Source organism: Pterocles gutturalis, unplaced genomic scaffold (assembly GCF_000699245.1).
Source record: "Pterocles gutturalis isolate BGI_N339 unplaced genomic scaffold, ASM69924v1 scaffold8584, whole genome shotgun sequence".
NCBI classification, from domain to species: domain Eukaryota; kingdom Metazoa; phylum Chordata; class Aves; order Pterocliformes; family Pteroclidae; genus Pterocles; species Pterocles gutturalis.
In genome coordinates this window covers 1883-17227 of record NW_010135656.1, presented here as the reverse complement: position 1 = coordinate 17227, position 15345 = coordinate 1883, and the positions used below count along the sequence as shown (strand labels likewise).

At 55.5% G+C, this 15345-nt stretch overlaps 1 protein-coding gene across 1 annotated transcript; it reads right to left on the bottom strand.

Annotated features, from left to right (window-relative positions):
• Nucleotides 1–286: 286 nt before the first annotated feature.
• Nucleotides 287–11908, bottom strand: STRA6 (stimulated by retinoic acid 6; the record flags this gene model as incomplete). Its single annotated transcript, XM_010081980.1, has 17 exons — nt 287–465; nt 740–877; nt 1260–1411; nt 2244–2345; nt 2537–2654; nt 3788–3921; nt 3995–4070; nt 5798–5978; nt 6232–6293; nt 6920–6996; nt 7121–7188; nt 7965–8090; nt 8257–8423; nt 8609–8748; nt 8908–8993; nt 9433–9511; nt 11752–11908. Coding segments are annotated over 17 exons (2042 nt in total), but the record flags the coding sequence as incomplete, so codon positions are not given.
• Nucleotides 11909–15345: the final 3437 nt, after the last annotated feature.

Genomic DNA, 15345 nt, shown 5'->3' with positions numbered 1-15345 from the left:
TCCAAGATGCCTGAAGGGTTTAGCCTGGCTCATCGACCCCTCTCCGCCCAGGTCAGGCTTGGAGGTGACCCATTTGTCTTTGCCTCTGGATGTTGGTAGTGGTTCAGCACGGACCTAGAGCTAAAAACCAGCCCCCATCACTGCTGGAGAGGGACCAGAGGCTGGAGAGGGGCAAGAGATGCCCAAAATTCTTGCCAGTGCAGGAGGAGAGTCAACAGGAGATGGGGATGGGATGGGACATGAGCGTGCATGGGAGGCAGAGAGAGATGGGGGGCTTCTCCGGCGGTCAGGGCTTGGGGGGGCTGAGCTGGGTGCCGTTGGCCGTGGGGTCGGAGAGGGCAGTTTTCCGACAAGCTGTCAGCGATGGGTTGTTGAGGAGAGTGTAAGCCAGCCACCACCGGGCTCGGCTCTGCTTGAACCGGGCTCTGCTGGGCGGTGCCTTCTTGGGCTGCATCAGCTGGATGCCTGAAAGGAGACAGGACAGGGGGGAACGATTTCAGCCCCAGCTCCCCCTCCTTGGGGCTGCCCAGATGCCATCTACACACTGAAAGCAGATGAACCCCATCCTGCCCTTGCACGGGCAGAGGAACGGAGGAAGCTCCTGGGCAGCAGAACCACAACCCTCAATGGCTGTGCACCAACAGCATCTCCAGAGGAGCAGCAAACCCACAGAGGAGACCCCGATGCCACCTCACGGCAATGACCACACGTCCCCCAGTTGGCACTGGGAAGGTCTCACCTTCTTCCACGTTGCTGGCCTGGAGCCCGTGTGGCCCCTCTGGCCGGGTTGGCTGGAGGAGCAGCAAGCAGAAGGCTTTCATCACCGGGTGGGACTGGCTGACCTCCATCTTCAGATAGTGGCAGTATGTGTGGTAGCCTGGGGGAACACAGCCCACAGTAAATACATCTGGGGGTGGGCAGACTTCACGGTTCCCCCCCTCCCTCCTGCCCTGGAGCAAGGCTCCATCTCCACCCTGCCAGAGCTGCTCTGCCCGTGGAGCTGGGGATGAGCTCTGCTCCCAAAACCCCATCAGGAAGAGCAGAGGAAGGGCTGAGGTCCTCTCCCTGCTGCCTTGAGGGTCTGCTGCTGGTGGGAATGGGGTCTGGCCACTGGTGAAGCCCAGGAGACCCCAGCAAGGGCATCACCCACCAACAGGACAACAGGAGCAAGTGTCTCCTCATGTTGCCTGCTTAGTCCTGCTTTTCCATCCATCCCCACACTCAGAGGGGCTTCACAGGGATCCCCCCAAGTGTCCTACCGGGGTCGAAGGTCTTCAGCAGGCTGATGTCCAGCTGGCAGAAGTGGACGGCATTATAAAGGCCAGAAATTACCATCCTCCACACGCCAGCCAGGACACCCACCAGGACGTTGATGGGGAAGAGGAGGTAGGTGACTATGTAGAGAGCTCGCCTGCGGGTGGAGGAGGAGGAGTGAGGAACACAAACACCATGGGACGGAAAGCACAGCCTTTCCCTGCCAGAGAAACCTGCCAAAATAAGCCTTCCACCCTTCTCTCCCACCCCAGCAGACACGGTCCCTGTTTGAGGTGTCTCCATCCCATGGAGAGAAGTAAACATCCTTCAGGGCTCTTGGAGAGGAGACAGCCTGGTGCACTGTCAGGACTTCAAAACTTAGCCTCCAGCATGCACAGGGTCTCCATTTTCTCCTTGAAAGCTTAAATACCAGCCATGGCATGAATCTGGGGGTTCGGGATGGAGGACACGTGGAAGACCAGCTCCCGTGGAGGCCAGGAGAGCCTACAGCAGCTTCCCCACAAAGATGGGCAAGTGATGGAGATGATGGAAGTGAAAGGGAGCAGGACACCCAGCTCCATCTGTTAACCTGATCTTTAGCCCAAGGAGGCAGCTGAGGCAGTGACACCACGTGTGAGCGAGGGATCACGTCCGCTGACAATGTCTGAACTGGTCCAGCTGATCCTGAGGGAACTGGGCTTCCTCTGAGGCTTGCAAACAGGGATGGTGGAGCAGGGCACAGACCTCACCAGCTTCACCCCACCAAAATCAAGGCTGTAAATGGACCATGGCTCTCTAAAGCATCTAAAGGAACCTCTCTGGGATCATGGAGCCACTTAAACCCCTCAGAATTTTCAGGCTTTTCCCCAGGGAGCTGACAACACAGAGGACACCACGACATGAGGGGCATGTGTAAACCCAACACAGTCCGGGGGTCCTGGACCTCAGGAGGAACAGCTCTGTCCCAAAGGCCCCCCACATCCCCATACCTGTTGGTGAGCTCCTTCTGAAGGGGATGCTGCTCCAGGAATTGGTAGTGAGCTGCCAAATTCTGCAGGATGATGGCAACAACCAGGGTCAACCAGAAGGGCCTGGAGGGGAGGGAAGAGGCAGGTTGGACACCAGGAATGTCCCAACCATGAGACACCATCCCAGGCAGCAGAAACCTCCAGCAAAGTTGAAAGAGCCCGATGTAGAGCCTCCCCTTGAGGGAGCACCCCAAAACACACCAGGGCCACCCACTAGGGTCTTCCATCCCTCCCCGAGTGCTGCGAGCACTCACCACATGTTCTGGATCATTTTGAAGAGGTGCGTGTTTGTGCCAGACTGGAGTGGGATGACGATGAAGAAGGTGAACCCCACCGAGCAGATGAAGAAAATCACTTGCTGGATGAGGAGACCTGGGAGGGAGACATGGGGAGAGAAATCCATGGAGGAGGATGGAGAAGTGATTCTTGTTCTTGCTCTTCTTCCCCAAACCTGTGCTTGTTCCATGTCTTTAATTTTAATCCTGTAAAAAGCCCGTGAGATCCTTACCTGCCGCCCCCGCTCCCTACACAATGCTCCGCGCAGGATTTAATTACAAGTCCAACCTTTCTTATCGCTCCCCGCATTATCCCTGCTGAGAAGAGCCATCACTCGGGGCTGCAACTCTGATGCCTCGTCATCACAATTCAGCCTGAGCTCTGATTTCTAATCATAAATCACACCGACAGCAGCAGCAGCTGTGGTTCCTTGGGCTCAAGCTTGTGCTCCACCTCCGCTGCTTTGCTTTAATGGCTTTGAAACCCAAGATTTTGAAGCAGGAGGTGGACTCACAGCAGCACAGCGAGATGCACCCAGCACTGGGTGGACAAAGGGGTGCAAAGACCAGTGTTCCCCACCTGGTACCTCCACACCAATCTCTGCAATTTGCCTGCAAAATAGGTCTCCTTTCCAGAGAGGTGGTCACCAACAGACTTGGTGGCAACCCCTGTCTTTCTGTCACCCCCCCGGCCCCTCAGCCTCAGGGTGACGATACCAGCAGGTGTTGCATGTGCATCACCACAGATACTGCTCAGAGTCACCTCCACGGGGCAGAGAGGCCTTCAAATGCCTCCAAACCATGGTGGGGTGAGGATTTCTACCCCCTTTGATGGCCTCCAGCCATCCGTGGGAAAGCCAGCCCCCCCAGCTGTGCTGGGGAAGGTGCACAGCAAGGAGCACCCGGGATGTGCAAGCTGGGATCGGAGGAGATAGACAAGTCCTTTGCACAAGGATGCTGCGACAGCTTCTCAAATCAAAATGTTTGGGCTCGAGCCAAAACGAGTCATCATTGTCCCCCTCGCCCTTTTTTTTTTTTTTCTTCCCCACCAGTTGGTATTCATCATGGTCCTCCCCACAGCAGGACAGAGCGTGTTTGGGGAAAGAGGAACAAAAAGCCCCAGAGCCAAAATGGAGCAAGAAAGGGGGAAGAGATGCTTAAAGCCAGGGTAGGCTGTGCAAGGTGGGGGTCCACCACCCATCCACCCCCGCTTCCCCCAGCCCCCTTTACCCAGGCAGGCAAAAGCTGTCTGGAAGCTGGCAAAGCTCATCCAGCAGACAACGGCTTGTCGGGATGGGCGGAGGATATGGGCTTTGTAGAAAACATCCAGCACAGCTCCCTGGTACAGCGCCTTCAGGTTGTTCCTGGGGAGAAAAACCAGCTGCATCCCGGCTGGGTGACAAGGCGAAGGCCAGAGGAGGAGGTGCCACCCCGTACCTGTGCATCACCAGTGTCCTCAGCAGCATGGCGCAGGTCAGCAGGCAGCACAGCACCAGCGAGCAGATGTAACAGACTGCAGAGGAGCAGGGCAAGACGGCCGGGTCAGGGCTGCGGCCAGCCCCAGCAACAGGATTTTGTTATAAAATTGAAATACTAGGGCTGAGCAGTGAGGCCCTGAACCAAAGCTGAGCTCTAGATGAACCTCACAACCTAACAATATATCTGATCTGTATGATACTGACCACACATGCCATGTATTGCCTTATGAATATCTGCCAATTTACACAAGCTTTGCTGTGACGCTGATAGAACTTTGCTATAACGTTTGCTGTAGGATAACAGTTGTGTAACAGTAGCCACACTTGTCAAAAACAGATACACCCATCTCAAACTGTCAAACAGAGCTCTAGGTAAAAGAATGTAACGGGGTGGTGACGGGCTTTGCTGAGATACACATGATCACGATCACCAGATGCTTTTACACTTGTTATCTTTTTCTCGATGTTCTGGCCAAACTCGAGGTGAAAGTTAACAAGGAAAAAACTACACCAGATATGTTCCACAGTTGAAGATGTAAAGTTGTTTATTCAACTGTATAAAAGCTGGGACCGTTTGCAGGGAAATTTGGAAGCCTCATCTATACAGTGGATGCACTGTATAGAAATCTCCCAATGGCCGGGAAGGGTTCTGCAAATCCTCACTGCAACCGGGCTCCCCAGCGACTGCAGATCTGGATGACGGTAACGTACTATTAGGGCAGTTGGTGATGGATCTTTCTTAATCACTATCACTAACTCTGTGTAGTAGTGATCAGGTGCATTACCTTATTGTATGCTTGCTATGGTAGTTCACTTGTTATTTTGCTGCTTTACCTTATCTTGCTTTAATTCATTTTCACTGTATTGTTTTCCTCATTATTTCATCACTTTAAACATAAGTAAAAATAAGTTTACTTCTTTAGTTTGGTGCCTGTGTCCTTTCTGCTAACCCCATTGATTGTCAAAACAAAAATATATCTCAGGAGCATTGCAAGGGGCTGAGTTATGGGGCTGAGTTTCAGGGCTGCATGGATGTACCCCTCATCAGGGCACTGTGTCTCAGTTTCCTGCCCTACCCCCTTGGTGATACAGGGATTTCCATCTCCCAGATGGGCATGAGCTAGTAAGATGGTGAAAGGGAAGGGGAAAGCTTCCAGGGAAAATACAAGCAGTGAGACTAGCTCAGCGCTGGAAAAATCATGGAGCAAGCTGTGATAAGCAGGCAGCGCGATGGAGAGAGCCTGGGAAGATGCACTCAGAAAAGGGAATTCTGGGGGGGAAAGAGGTCTGGTAGAAGGGATGGTGATGTCAGGAAAACAGAGAGGATGAGAGGAGGCTGGCTGACTCTGGAAAAGCCATCAGAAGGCTCCCCAAGGATGGTGGTACCCCAAGGTAGTGCCGTGGAGGGAGGGGGACACTCCTGCCATCCCTTCATCCCCCCCATCCAGAGCTCTGGGGGGCTGGGAGCCATCTGCTCGATTCCAGCACATATCAAAGCCCACAGACGAAGGGCAGCATTTGCAGCATGGTGCTGCCGGCTCTCCCCACCTCGCCGCTCAGAGATGCCTGGCACGGCACCAGGCTCCCACATCCGCCTCTCATGTCTGCATGGCCGCGGCAGCTGGTTTTTAACTTTCCCTGGAAGCCACCCCATCACCAACAGGTTTCCTGGACCATCCACTGGGTTAGAAATCTCTCTGATAACTTCTGAAATCCTCCCTGAAAGATCACTTTTGGGGGCAGGACCTGGCTGGGAACCCACCTTCCAGCGCCCACAGGTAGTACTTAACGGTGTTGAGCTCCTTCTCCATGTCCCCCAGCATGGCCGGGCTCTCTGAGGGCACCAACCCAAACTGGACCAGCAGCACCACGACGTCCTTTGTCATTCCAGCCCGTACAATCTGGATGGTGGGGACGACGGCTACGAGGAGCAGCAGGGCGACCTGTGAGGGAACGGTGCCACGTGAGTTCCAGGTCACGGCATCCCACCGCTGAGCCATCACCTAAGCTGAAAGCCTTAAGGCTGCCTGAGCTCTGGAAGCACATGGCCCATTGCTGCAGCTCAGCTGAGGGATGGTAATACCTCGAGGCACGTTAATACCATCCCTGCAGCCAAAATTGTGGTGTGGTAATGACCTCTGGGCTCCTCTGCTTCAAGAGGACAGAGCCAAGAAGACATTTAACCATTGTCATCACCTGGTAGACAGCGATCATGGCCGTGGTTATGGACAGGACGAGCTTCAGCGGGATCCGGAAACCTGGAATGCAGAATTAGAGGGGTGTATCGGGGACATGGGGTCGGGAGGGGAGACTAGAGCAGGCTGCAGGGCCACCCAACCCAGCAGCCAAAGCAAACACCCAGGGGAGAGCACTGGAACAAGGCGCTCAAATATGAACTGGGATTTCTCCTGGGAAATCCTGCAAGGATGTGAAGCTGCGAATACTTTCTCTGTATTTTGGCTGGATGAGTTCCCTTCCTACTGATCATCTCCTGCAAGCCCACGAAACCTCGTGGTGCCATGTCCCTTAGGGTGCCACCCCCCTGGGACAGCCCCTGCTTCCTCTCTGGGCAGAGAGGATGAGGGGTAGTTCCACATTCCTGGGCTGTTAGGGATTTTATTCCCTTATTGTTGATTTTTTTTCCCCTATCAAGCACCAGGCTGCAATATTAGCACAACCCATGTCCCCGTGGTGGGGAAGGGTGTCCAGCTCCCCAACCCAAACTGCAACAGCCTGTGCGAAGCTGAGGTGTCGCACGTGCGGCAAGACGGCAGCTGCCGCGGCACAGATGCTTTGGGGAAGGAGCCAAGAAAAGCATTTGCTCTCCCAGGGGAGGGGGAAGCAGCCTGTTTGCCGAGCCACGGCCAAGAGCCCGGCAGCCTACCTTCCTCGGGAGTGTAGATGTAGGAGCATAAATACGTCTGGACCCTGGATAGGAGGCTCTCTTCTAGCTTCGTGGAGCTGGAGGAGGAAGGAGAGGGTGAAAAGCATGTCCCTGGGGAGCAGGGACCCCCTTTGCTCCCATCTCAGGCAGTGGGCAGGCGCCTGGGGGTCCTGCGGAGCTCTGGGAAGGTGCTATCCTTACCTCCCCTTCCGAGGGCGTTTGGACAGGACGGCCTTCAGGTACTTCTTGTAATAACCTCTCCCTGGAACCTTAAGGAAAGCAGAAGCAAGGTGCCAGGTTGGAACACAGGGCTCTGCCTTTTCTGGTTTTCTCTTTCTTGCTCCACTTCCCCAGCCACCACGATGCCTCACAGCATCCTCCCTATGGGATGCGGATGATGGGCTCCCAGCCCCGAATGTGTTGGCAGCAAATCATCCCGTGCCGCAAAGGTGAAAACAGATCTGCCTTGTTCCCGTCAACAAAGCCGCCCAAAACCGGGCACACCGGTAGGACGGCTGAAAACCCTCGTTGCCATCAGCCAGCTCCCAGAAAGCCTGGGGGTCACTTCAGTCCACGCTTCTTGGGCTGAGGGCTTTTTTTTTTTTTTTTTTTTAAGTAGGTTTTTCCTCTTCTCTTCCCAACAAAGCCCAGCATTTCCCAAAGGGCCGAGGATTATCCAGCCTGCTGGGAAAACAAAGCAACCCCAGTCCCGCTTTGAATGGGATGCATTGATGCCTTAAGCCTCTTGTACTAAGGAGTTTACTCCAAAGATTTTTTCACTCCCTCTCCAAATCCTGTGAGATAAACAGAGCCGCGACCTGTGCCATCAGAGGGACAGGGCAGAAGCAGCTCCCAGTGCTGGAGCAAAGTGGGGAACACGTGCCCTGGGAGCACCCCAGTTCTCCCAGTCCCAAGGTGGTCTGAGGGGCAGGAGAGCTCCATCAAGGGGTTCTCCCACCCTCTCCCACGGGGTTCCATGGCAGAGGTCCATCAAGGGGTTCTCCCACACTACCATCCCCCCAGTCACCCTGTGGATCTTCATTACCTCCTTGTCCAAGGTGTCCTCCTGCCCGGTGAAACTCCTGATGAGCAGGGCTGGATACCAAAGGCTTAAGAGCACAAGGCAGAGGATGATGGGGACGTACGAAAGTGTGGAGTAGTACCTGTATATCTGGGGAGAAGCAGAGATGTCACACATGAGACCACCCCAGCCTGGGGGGTCTAGTCCAGGCTGTGTGACACCTTCACATCACTTACAAGGAGGTGATGAGAAAGCCACCTCCAGCCCTGGGCCACACCAGCCTCCCTGCTCCTTCCCCAGGTGCTGGGACACCAACCTTGGGTGACTGGGGACAATCCACCTTCTGCCAGATGTGGACCACGCAGTGGCACCAGGAGAGCAGGCAGCCCACGAGGTAGCTGAGCCTGTGCCCGACGGTGGCACAGGCGACCAGGGGGTAGTAGAAGGCGGGGTAGTAGAGCAAAGCCAGGATCTTCCAGTACTCTAGATGGGATGATGGAATGATGGGGTGGATGGGAAGAGAGGAGGGAGAGCAAAGCAGGCAAGAGAAGGCAGCACCCTCTGTATGGAGCAGAGTGAACAGGCTGCTCAGGGTGCCACCCAAAGCTCCATGCCTCCCGGGTGGGGAGGAGCATGGTGGCCATGGGTCTGGAGGATGCTTGCCTTACCCTGGGTGCTCTGGGACGAATGGGTGACAAGCGGCAGAGGGTCCTTGTCTAAGATCAGCACACACAGGGAGGAGAAGAGGATGCCAAACACTGCAGCCACCAGCCCTTGCTTGCCTTCCTCCTCTAGGAAGTTGGCCGGACTGCAAGGCAAGGAAGGGATGAGCCTGACACCAGATCACAAGCACCCCATCCCCACCATCCTCTGCCCCAGAGCTGCTTTATCTCATGCTGCACCTCAGCATTCCTCCACCCACTTGGCTGTGGGGTGACAGGGACCCTGGGGACCAGGGCCAGGGTACCTGAGCAGTCCCGGGATGCCGTTCCAGCAGCTCCGGTGGAGACGCCTGCGTTTCACCAGCAAGGACAAGCCCACAAGCACGGCCAGCTACCAAAAACCCAATGGAGGGAGCAATAAATACATGTGTGTGTAGGGGGGTGTCTGGGTGGGGGGCTCAGCCATGCTGCTATGTGATGGGAGCCTCCACGTTGACACCATCTGCCCCCAACACTCCAAATCCAGCCACAGTTGAAACAGGGACAGCTTGAGCTGCTCTGATGAGTTACAGGCTCTAAACGCCTCCGAGGGACCATGCTGGGAAAAAAAATGGAAATAAATCAAAGCCTTCCATTGACTCCAGGCATGAAACAAAGTCTGGAGCCATGCAAGTCCCTTGTTGGAGCATCTCGGCTCAAACCTCGCTCCAGCTCAAGTTGAAGAGCCCAGGCATGCTACCTGGGAGCAGATGGGGATGACCCGAGCTGGGGGAGAGCAAATCTGACGTTGGGGCAGCCAACCCACCCTGTGGGACCCGGCGGGTACTTACGGAGATGGGTGCCATGCAGATGTGATACAGCCTGGGAGAAATGGTGGGGTGGCAGTCTGGGATCGCACTGGGGAACATGCTAGAAAGAAGGGGTGGGAAAAAAAATCATGTGTGGTTGTATTTAGTCCCAAAAGGGTAAATGCCCACGTACATGATGGCAACGGAGATTTCAGTAGGACACCAAGAAGAGGCAGAGCTCCGGAGAGCAGGGCTATGCAACCACGGATTACTAAGGATGAAATCACCCTCATGAGACAATTTTATGATCAAAGTAGAGAGATAGCACACGGGAGTGGCCCTGGACTGCTCCCACAGGGGCTGGGTGACCTCCCTGCACATACAAGGATGTTGAGGCAGGACAGGGGGTCAGCACCAAAGGGTGAAGCCCCGCTTTGACACCCGGATCTGTCTTGGCTCTGTCTTTCCGAGGGATGCCGCCTGCAAAGCAGTAATTTCCTTGCTGCGTAAGGCATAGCACTTATTAAACACCAGCTGGGAGGCTTCAAACCCCTTTGAGGGTGTTTTGACACCTTTCCCATGGGAGAGGGACCAGCCCCGGTGCTGGGGGGACTGCAGAGGCGATGGCTGCCCAGGGTAGGGTGTGGGAGGGGGTCTTGGAGCCATATCACCCAGCCAGCCAAGGCCAGCTGAGCAGGCATGCCAGGCTTTTCTTTGTTTATTTATCCACCCTCTGGCCTCCATTAGAGTCCTTAATCTCTGCTTTGTCATAGCCCTTCTCCTCTCCCCAAGGCCAGACCGATTGTGCCCAGCCACCTTCATCCAACACAGGGTGGCAAATCCCTGTGCTGGGGAGTCAAACCCCCTGAGCCCCAACACTTCTAGGGGGGGAACCCTATATGAGCCCTCGTGCCCGCCCAAACCCCATAGAAATGGGAGACCAGCTGCAGAGATCCCCCGAGCAAGGCTGTAGGGAATGGTCTGACAGTGAAATTAGGATTTCTTGAGCATCCTACGTCCAAGGTTGTCACCAACCTGCCAGAAAAGGCTTTATCAGACCAGCTCTCATTAGCAAAGCTCCGATTTCTGCCTTTTTTTTTTTTTTTTCTCTCCCTGCCAACAGCTGGCTTTGGATAAACCCTTTTTTTTTCTGCTGTCCAAAAATACCCAGGCTCTGGAAATCCAGGGCACCAGCCCACAAGACAGGATACCAAAACCCTTTTTTTGGTATCACCAGGGCTTCAGCATCTAAATCCAGAGCATCTAGGAGCCAGCAGATGGGGAAACCTCCATCCCGCCACTGCCCATGGCTTGCTGCAAAGGACAACACCCAGAAAATACCCCAAGGTTTCTAGCAGAGGTGTGGGTCATGCAGGTGGGGCTGGGCAAGGAGATTTCAAAGACTGTTTCACTATGCAGAAGATTAAGGATGAGGAGAAACCCTTTGGCTGGGATCTCCTCTTGATTGCCCTCAGGATTAGGTATCGGTCAAGTGAGTGGCGTAAAACCCACCTGAGGAGGACTGAGTCAACAGAGGGACAATAGATGCTGTTAGCTGGACCTTGGGATGCCCAGCTTTGAGCCTGGGGGGACACCTTGGATAAATTTCCCTGCTGCTCCGTGCCTCAGTTTCCCCTCCCTATCCTTCCCTTCTCTTGTCCTCGGAAAGAACACTGGGCTGGGAGGGCATGAAGCGCTGGGTCCTTGCTGACAGGTTGGTCCCTGGGGTCCCATCCCTGGGGCAGACACAACCCAGCTCTTGAGGGGTATGCTCAGTTAAAGAGGGGATCACCACAGATGGACAGGGAACAAGCTTTACAAGACACACCGATTTTTAGGGGGAAAGAAGACATCCATGCAATCCATGCAAGCCCAGGGATGCTCAGCCCTATTTTGCAAGTAGAAAACCCATCCAGGTCTGCCATGCTGTGCAGGGACCCAACCGAGCATCCCAGCCCTGCCTGCCTGCCACAGATCGGAGTGTGCTGCCAACTCTTCACCCTGAGACAAAATCCGCCTGGCTGCTTGCGGGGAGCTGGGGTGGGATTAAGGCAGGGGATTGACTGTCAAGGCTTTGCTTTTTGGGGAAGGTGAAGCAAAAAGGAGCATAACCAGCAGAGACGCCCATTGCAAAGTTTACCCCAGCTCTTGCTAGAAGCACCCTAAAGAAATGAAGCATTTTTAGGGGGCCAAAACAAGACTTTTGAATTACCTCCGCTCACCCAGGAATAAATCCTGGCTCTGCTGCTCAGGGGACAGAAAGGGGATAGAGCAGCTGGGCAGGGGGCTAGCAGCTGCCCAGGGTGACCCCAGCAGGGACAGGGGGATGTATGGCACCCAGCAGCAAGGCTGGACACTTACTCATCCTGTGACACGGCTGGTTCCATGGTTTCATAGATGTACCAGTCAGAAGCAAGGTCTTCAGTGCTGACAAAGCTGGTGTCCGGCAGAGCGCTGTGCATCCCGCCAGAGCCATTGGTGGCCGTGGCCATGGCCGTCTTCTTCCTCCCTCTGCGGGCTGGAGAAAGATGGTGAGAGGCAGCCAGAGGCAGAAAGCAACCGGGTTTTCCCAAGGTGGGTCCTCCTGGGCTCTTGGAAACACCGGGCTGGAGGTGCTGAGCCAAGAGGCTTTATCTTCTCAGGTCACTCCCGCAGCCAGGGAGGGAGCGGGAGCTTTCAAAATCCAGCTGTGCCTCCAAGGATCCAGCTTTTATGCAGATTCAGAGGGAGGGAGAAGGGATGAACCCCCCCTCTGCTGCACAACCCCAGCCCTCAGGGCACACCTCATCGTCCCCCCCGGCTGCTCCCTGCCCGCCGCGGGATGCTGATAGACTCGGAGCCTTTGTTTGGGTTCTTTAACAGCTTTTACGCCAACGACTCGAAAAAACCAGTGCAAGGGTCAAGTTTTGGGCTCGGCAGCACAGGCTGGCTGGCAAAAGCAGGGGTGAGATCTCACCGCATCTGGGGAGCCTGTGCCCTGGTGTCCCCAATGTCCCCCTGTGCCACCAGATGCCACACACAGCATCCAGCCTCTCCCAGCCTCAGGGGGAAACCTCAGATCCTCTCCTTTTGTAACAATAAAAAGGAAGAAGGATTTGTCTCACTGCCAGACCCAACAAGCTCTTGTTTCTCCTTCTCTTCGTTATTTTTTGATGATTTTGGCCCAGACAGCCCCACACCCTCCACTGCTGTCCCAGACCTACATCGCACAAGCTGCAACGTGCCTCATCTGCCATCACTATCGGAAAGGCGGTGCCCAAAGATGTCCCCAAATGCTGGGCAGCAATGCTCAGTGCAGCCTCCAAACCCCAGGAACCAGCCCAGGACCTGGGGACACCTCATCCCACAGATTGGGGATGTCACCAAACCCTCTAAGGCTGCTCGGTGGCTCTGAGGGGACGGGTATGAGATGGATGACAGAGCCAGCAGCTTTGCTCCGAGCTGCTGTTTGTACAGCTGGTGCTCACCAGGGACTGGGAGGGATATAACACACCAGGTTCAAAGAGATTCCCCAAATCTGGGCTGTGGCCCCCCAGGCAGCCCCACCTCTGGGCAGACAAGTGGCACTTGCCACAATGGCCACAGTGCCCCATGGTCTGATGCTCCGCTGGGTATCACGTCCCCAAGCAGGTTTTGGATCCCCTCCAGGGACTCCCTTTAAATCAGGACACAAGAGCTGGGACCTTCACACCCCTCCCCAGAGGGCCAAAACTCATCTAGAAAGCAGGTCCCCCCCACCCCAGCATGTCGTCCACGTCAGGGTGCCAGCACCATCCTGCTCCCCACCAGAAGAAGAAGGATGGAGCCCACCAGCCCCAGGAGAGCACCCAACTCACACAGACCCCAGACCATATCCTCGACCCACCCAGAACATGTCCCAGTCTCAAGGCATCGACTCTCCAGCCATCTCTTGGTTTTGCCTGCACGGCAAAGCGGTTCTGACCTCACCTCCCAGGAATGTAGCACTCCGTAAAAAGGTAGAAGGAGCCTGGAAAGTCCACAGCAGTGCACACACACATCTGCAAGCCCCTTTCCCCTCCTTTGGGGTCACCAAAGGCTGCTAGGGCTTGGAAGATGGAGCTGGGGTTGAGGCAAGTAAGGTGAGCCAAGCCAGCCCGTGCCCCAAAGGGATGCTGCTTCCCTTGCCAAGCAGCTTTCAGGTGAAGGACTGGCTCCCAAAGCTACCGTGGGATTGGCCATGCCCCTCTCGCCTCCCCGTGGAGTCACCCAAAGAGGGGCAACCAACAGAAAGCAAGATCTGCCTACGCACCAGCCCCACATAACCCACCTCCGAATGAGCCAGCAGGGGCCACCTTGCCAGTGCCCTGATTTTCAGCTGCCTGGGGATACGGCGGCTGCAGAAAAGCAGGAAGTAAAGGAGACAAAAGCCCAGCGAGAGGCACATACAGCTGTCAGGGAGCCCCACTGGGCAAGCTGCGGCCTGAATCCACACCAGGCAGCAACATCACGAGCCCCAGCTGACAAGCTCCCTGGGTGGTGTATCAGCTCCCCTTCCAGCCTGCCCTTGCTCCAAGTATCACCTACATTTGGAGCCTGGGGCTTTGCTGCCTGTCTCTGGCTGAGTATGGAACCAAAGTGGGTCAACGGTGCCTCAGCACCTTCAAATCCTCCAGCCCAGCCCGCTCATCTTCATGAAGTGGATGCTCTTCTTCTCCAGGGGAGGGTCCCCTCTTGTGGTCCACCATGCAAGGCAGCAACATCTTGGTCACCATCCTTGAATAGTCTAGAGAAAACAGGAGGTGCTTCAGAGACTCCAACCCATCTGCTGGACCCCACAAAATGAGTGATGGGGTGACATGGGGACAGCCAAGCCCCGACCCCATGTGTCTCCTACTGCCCTGACCAACAGGGTTGGTGCTGCTCTGGAGGGGACACCTTGGTGGCACAGGCAGGAAAGGTGGATGGGTGTTTGAAGGATGCGATGAGGGTCTTCAGCCTCGATGAGGGTCTTCAGCCTCACCATGACGCAGGGAAGAGTTAACCCTGCTGTTCCTGCCCAATGTCCAAAGGAGGTGTGCCAAAACCCCAGGGGGACCAGCATCCCCAGCCAGGGCATGGCCACCACTCCCCACCCCACTCGGCGGGCGCTGGCTCCTCTTGCCGGAGCTGAGCCAGGAGCTCGCCGGCTCCGCATCCCCTTGGTGCCCTGCGTTTTCCCCGAAACATGATCTCTTTGCTCCTCTGCGTAACCTCTGCCGAAACAGGCTGGGCCTTTGATCACAGCAGCCTCGCCTGAGATTGATGGCTTCAATAAAGATCCTTTATATTCTTCATTTCCCACTATCCATCACTCTCTGGGGAGCTTTTGCATCCCACTACTATGAATTAAACTGGGAGGGGGGGTAAGGAAGAGAAAAGGGAAGGCATAAGGGAATTACCCCCCTTCCCTCCTCCCATCCTGCCTAATGGGGATGCCTTGTGTACAGCTTTTAATAAAAATGATAAAGATCTCATTTCACAATTGTTGAGGGAGCCCTTGGGCTGGGGGGTGATGTTGGGGGCGGGGGGGGAAGAGTTGTTTAAGCACGATCTCCTCTAATTCAATTGCCAGCAGCTGGTGGCTGCTGGGCTGGTCCCTGCAAAACCAGGTGACGCAGGGATGGCTTTGGGGGATGTCAGCAAAGAGAGGAGATGGTGACCCAGCTCCTGAGATGCTCATTCCCAAAGGTGGATTTAGCAGCTTCAGCTGATGCTCAGAAAGGCAAAGCCTGGTCTCACATCAGCAGAAGCCAAGCCAGCCAACTTCAGCTCCCAAAGTCCCCCAAGATCAGCATCCCAGCCCCAAAGCAAGAGGAGAGAAGTTGGTTTGCAGCTGCTTGTGCTCAGCTGGGCAGGGTGAGGGGACACTCGGTCCCACCCCTTCCCTCCACCACTGACTGTGGAGCCCTCCAAGCACCAAAGATGCCCCTGCCAGCCCTTGCCCTGAGCTTTTTG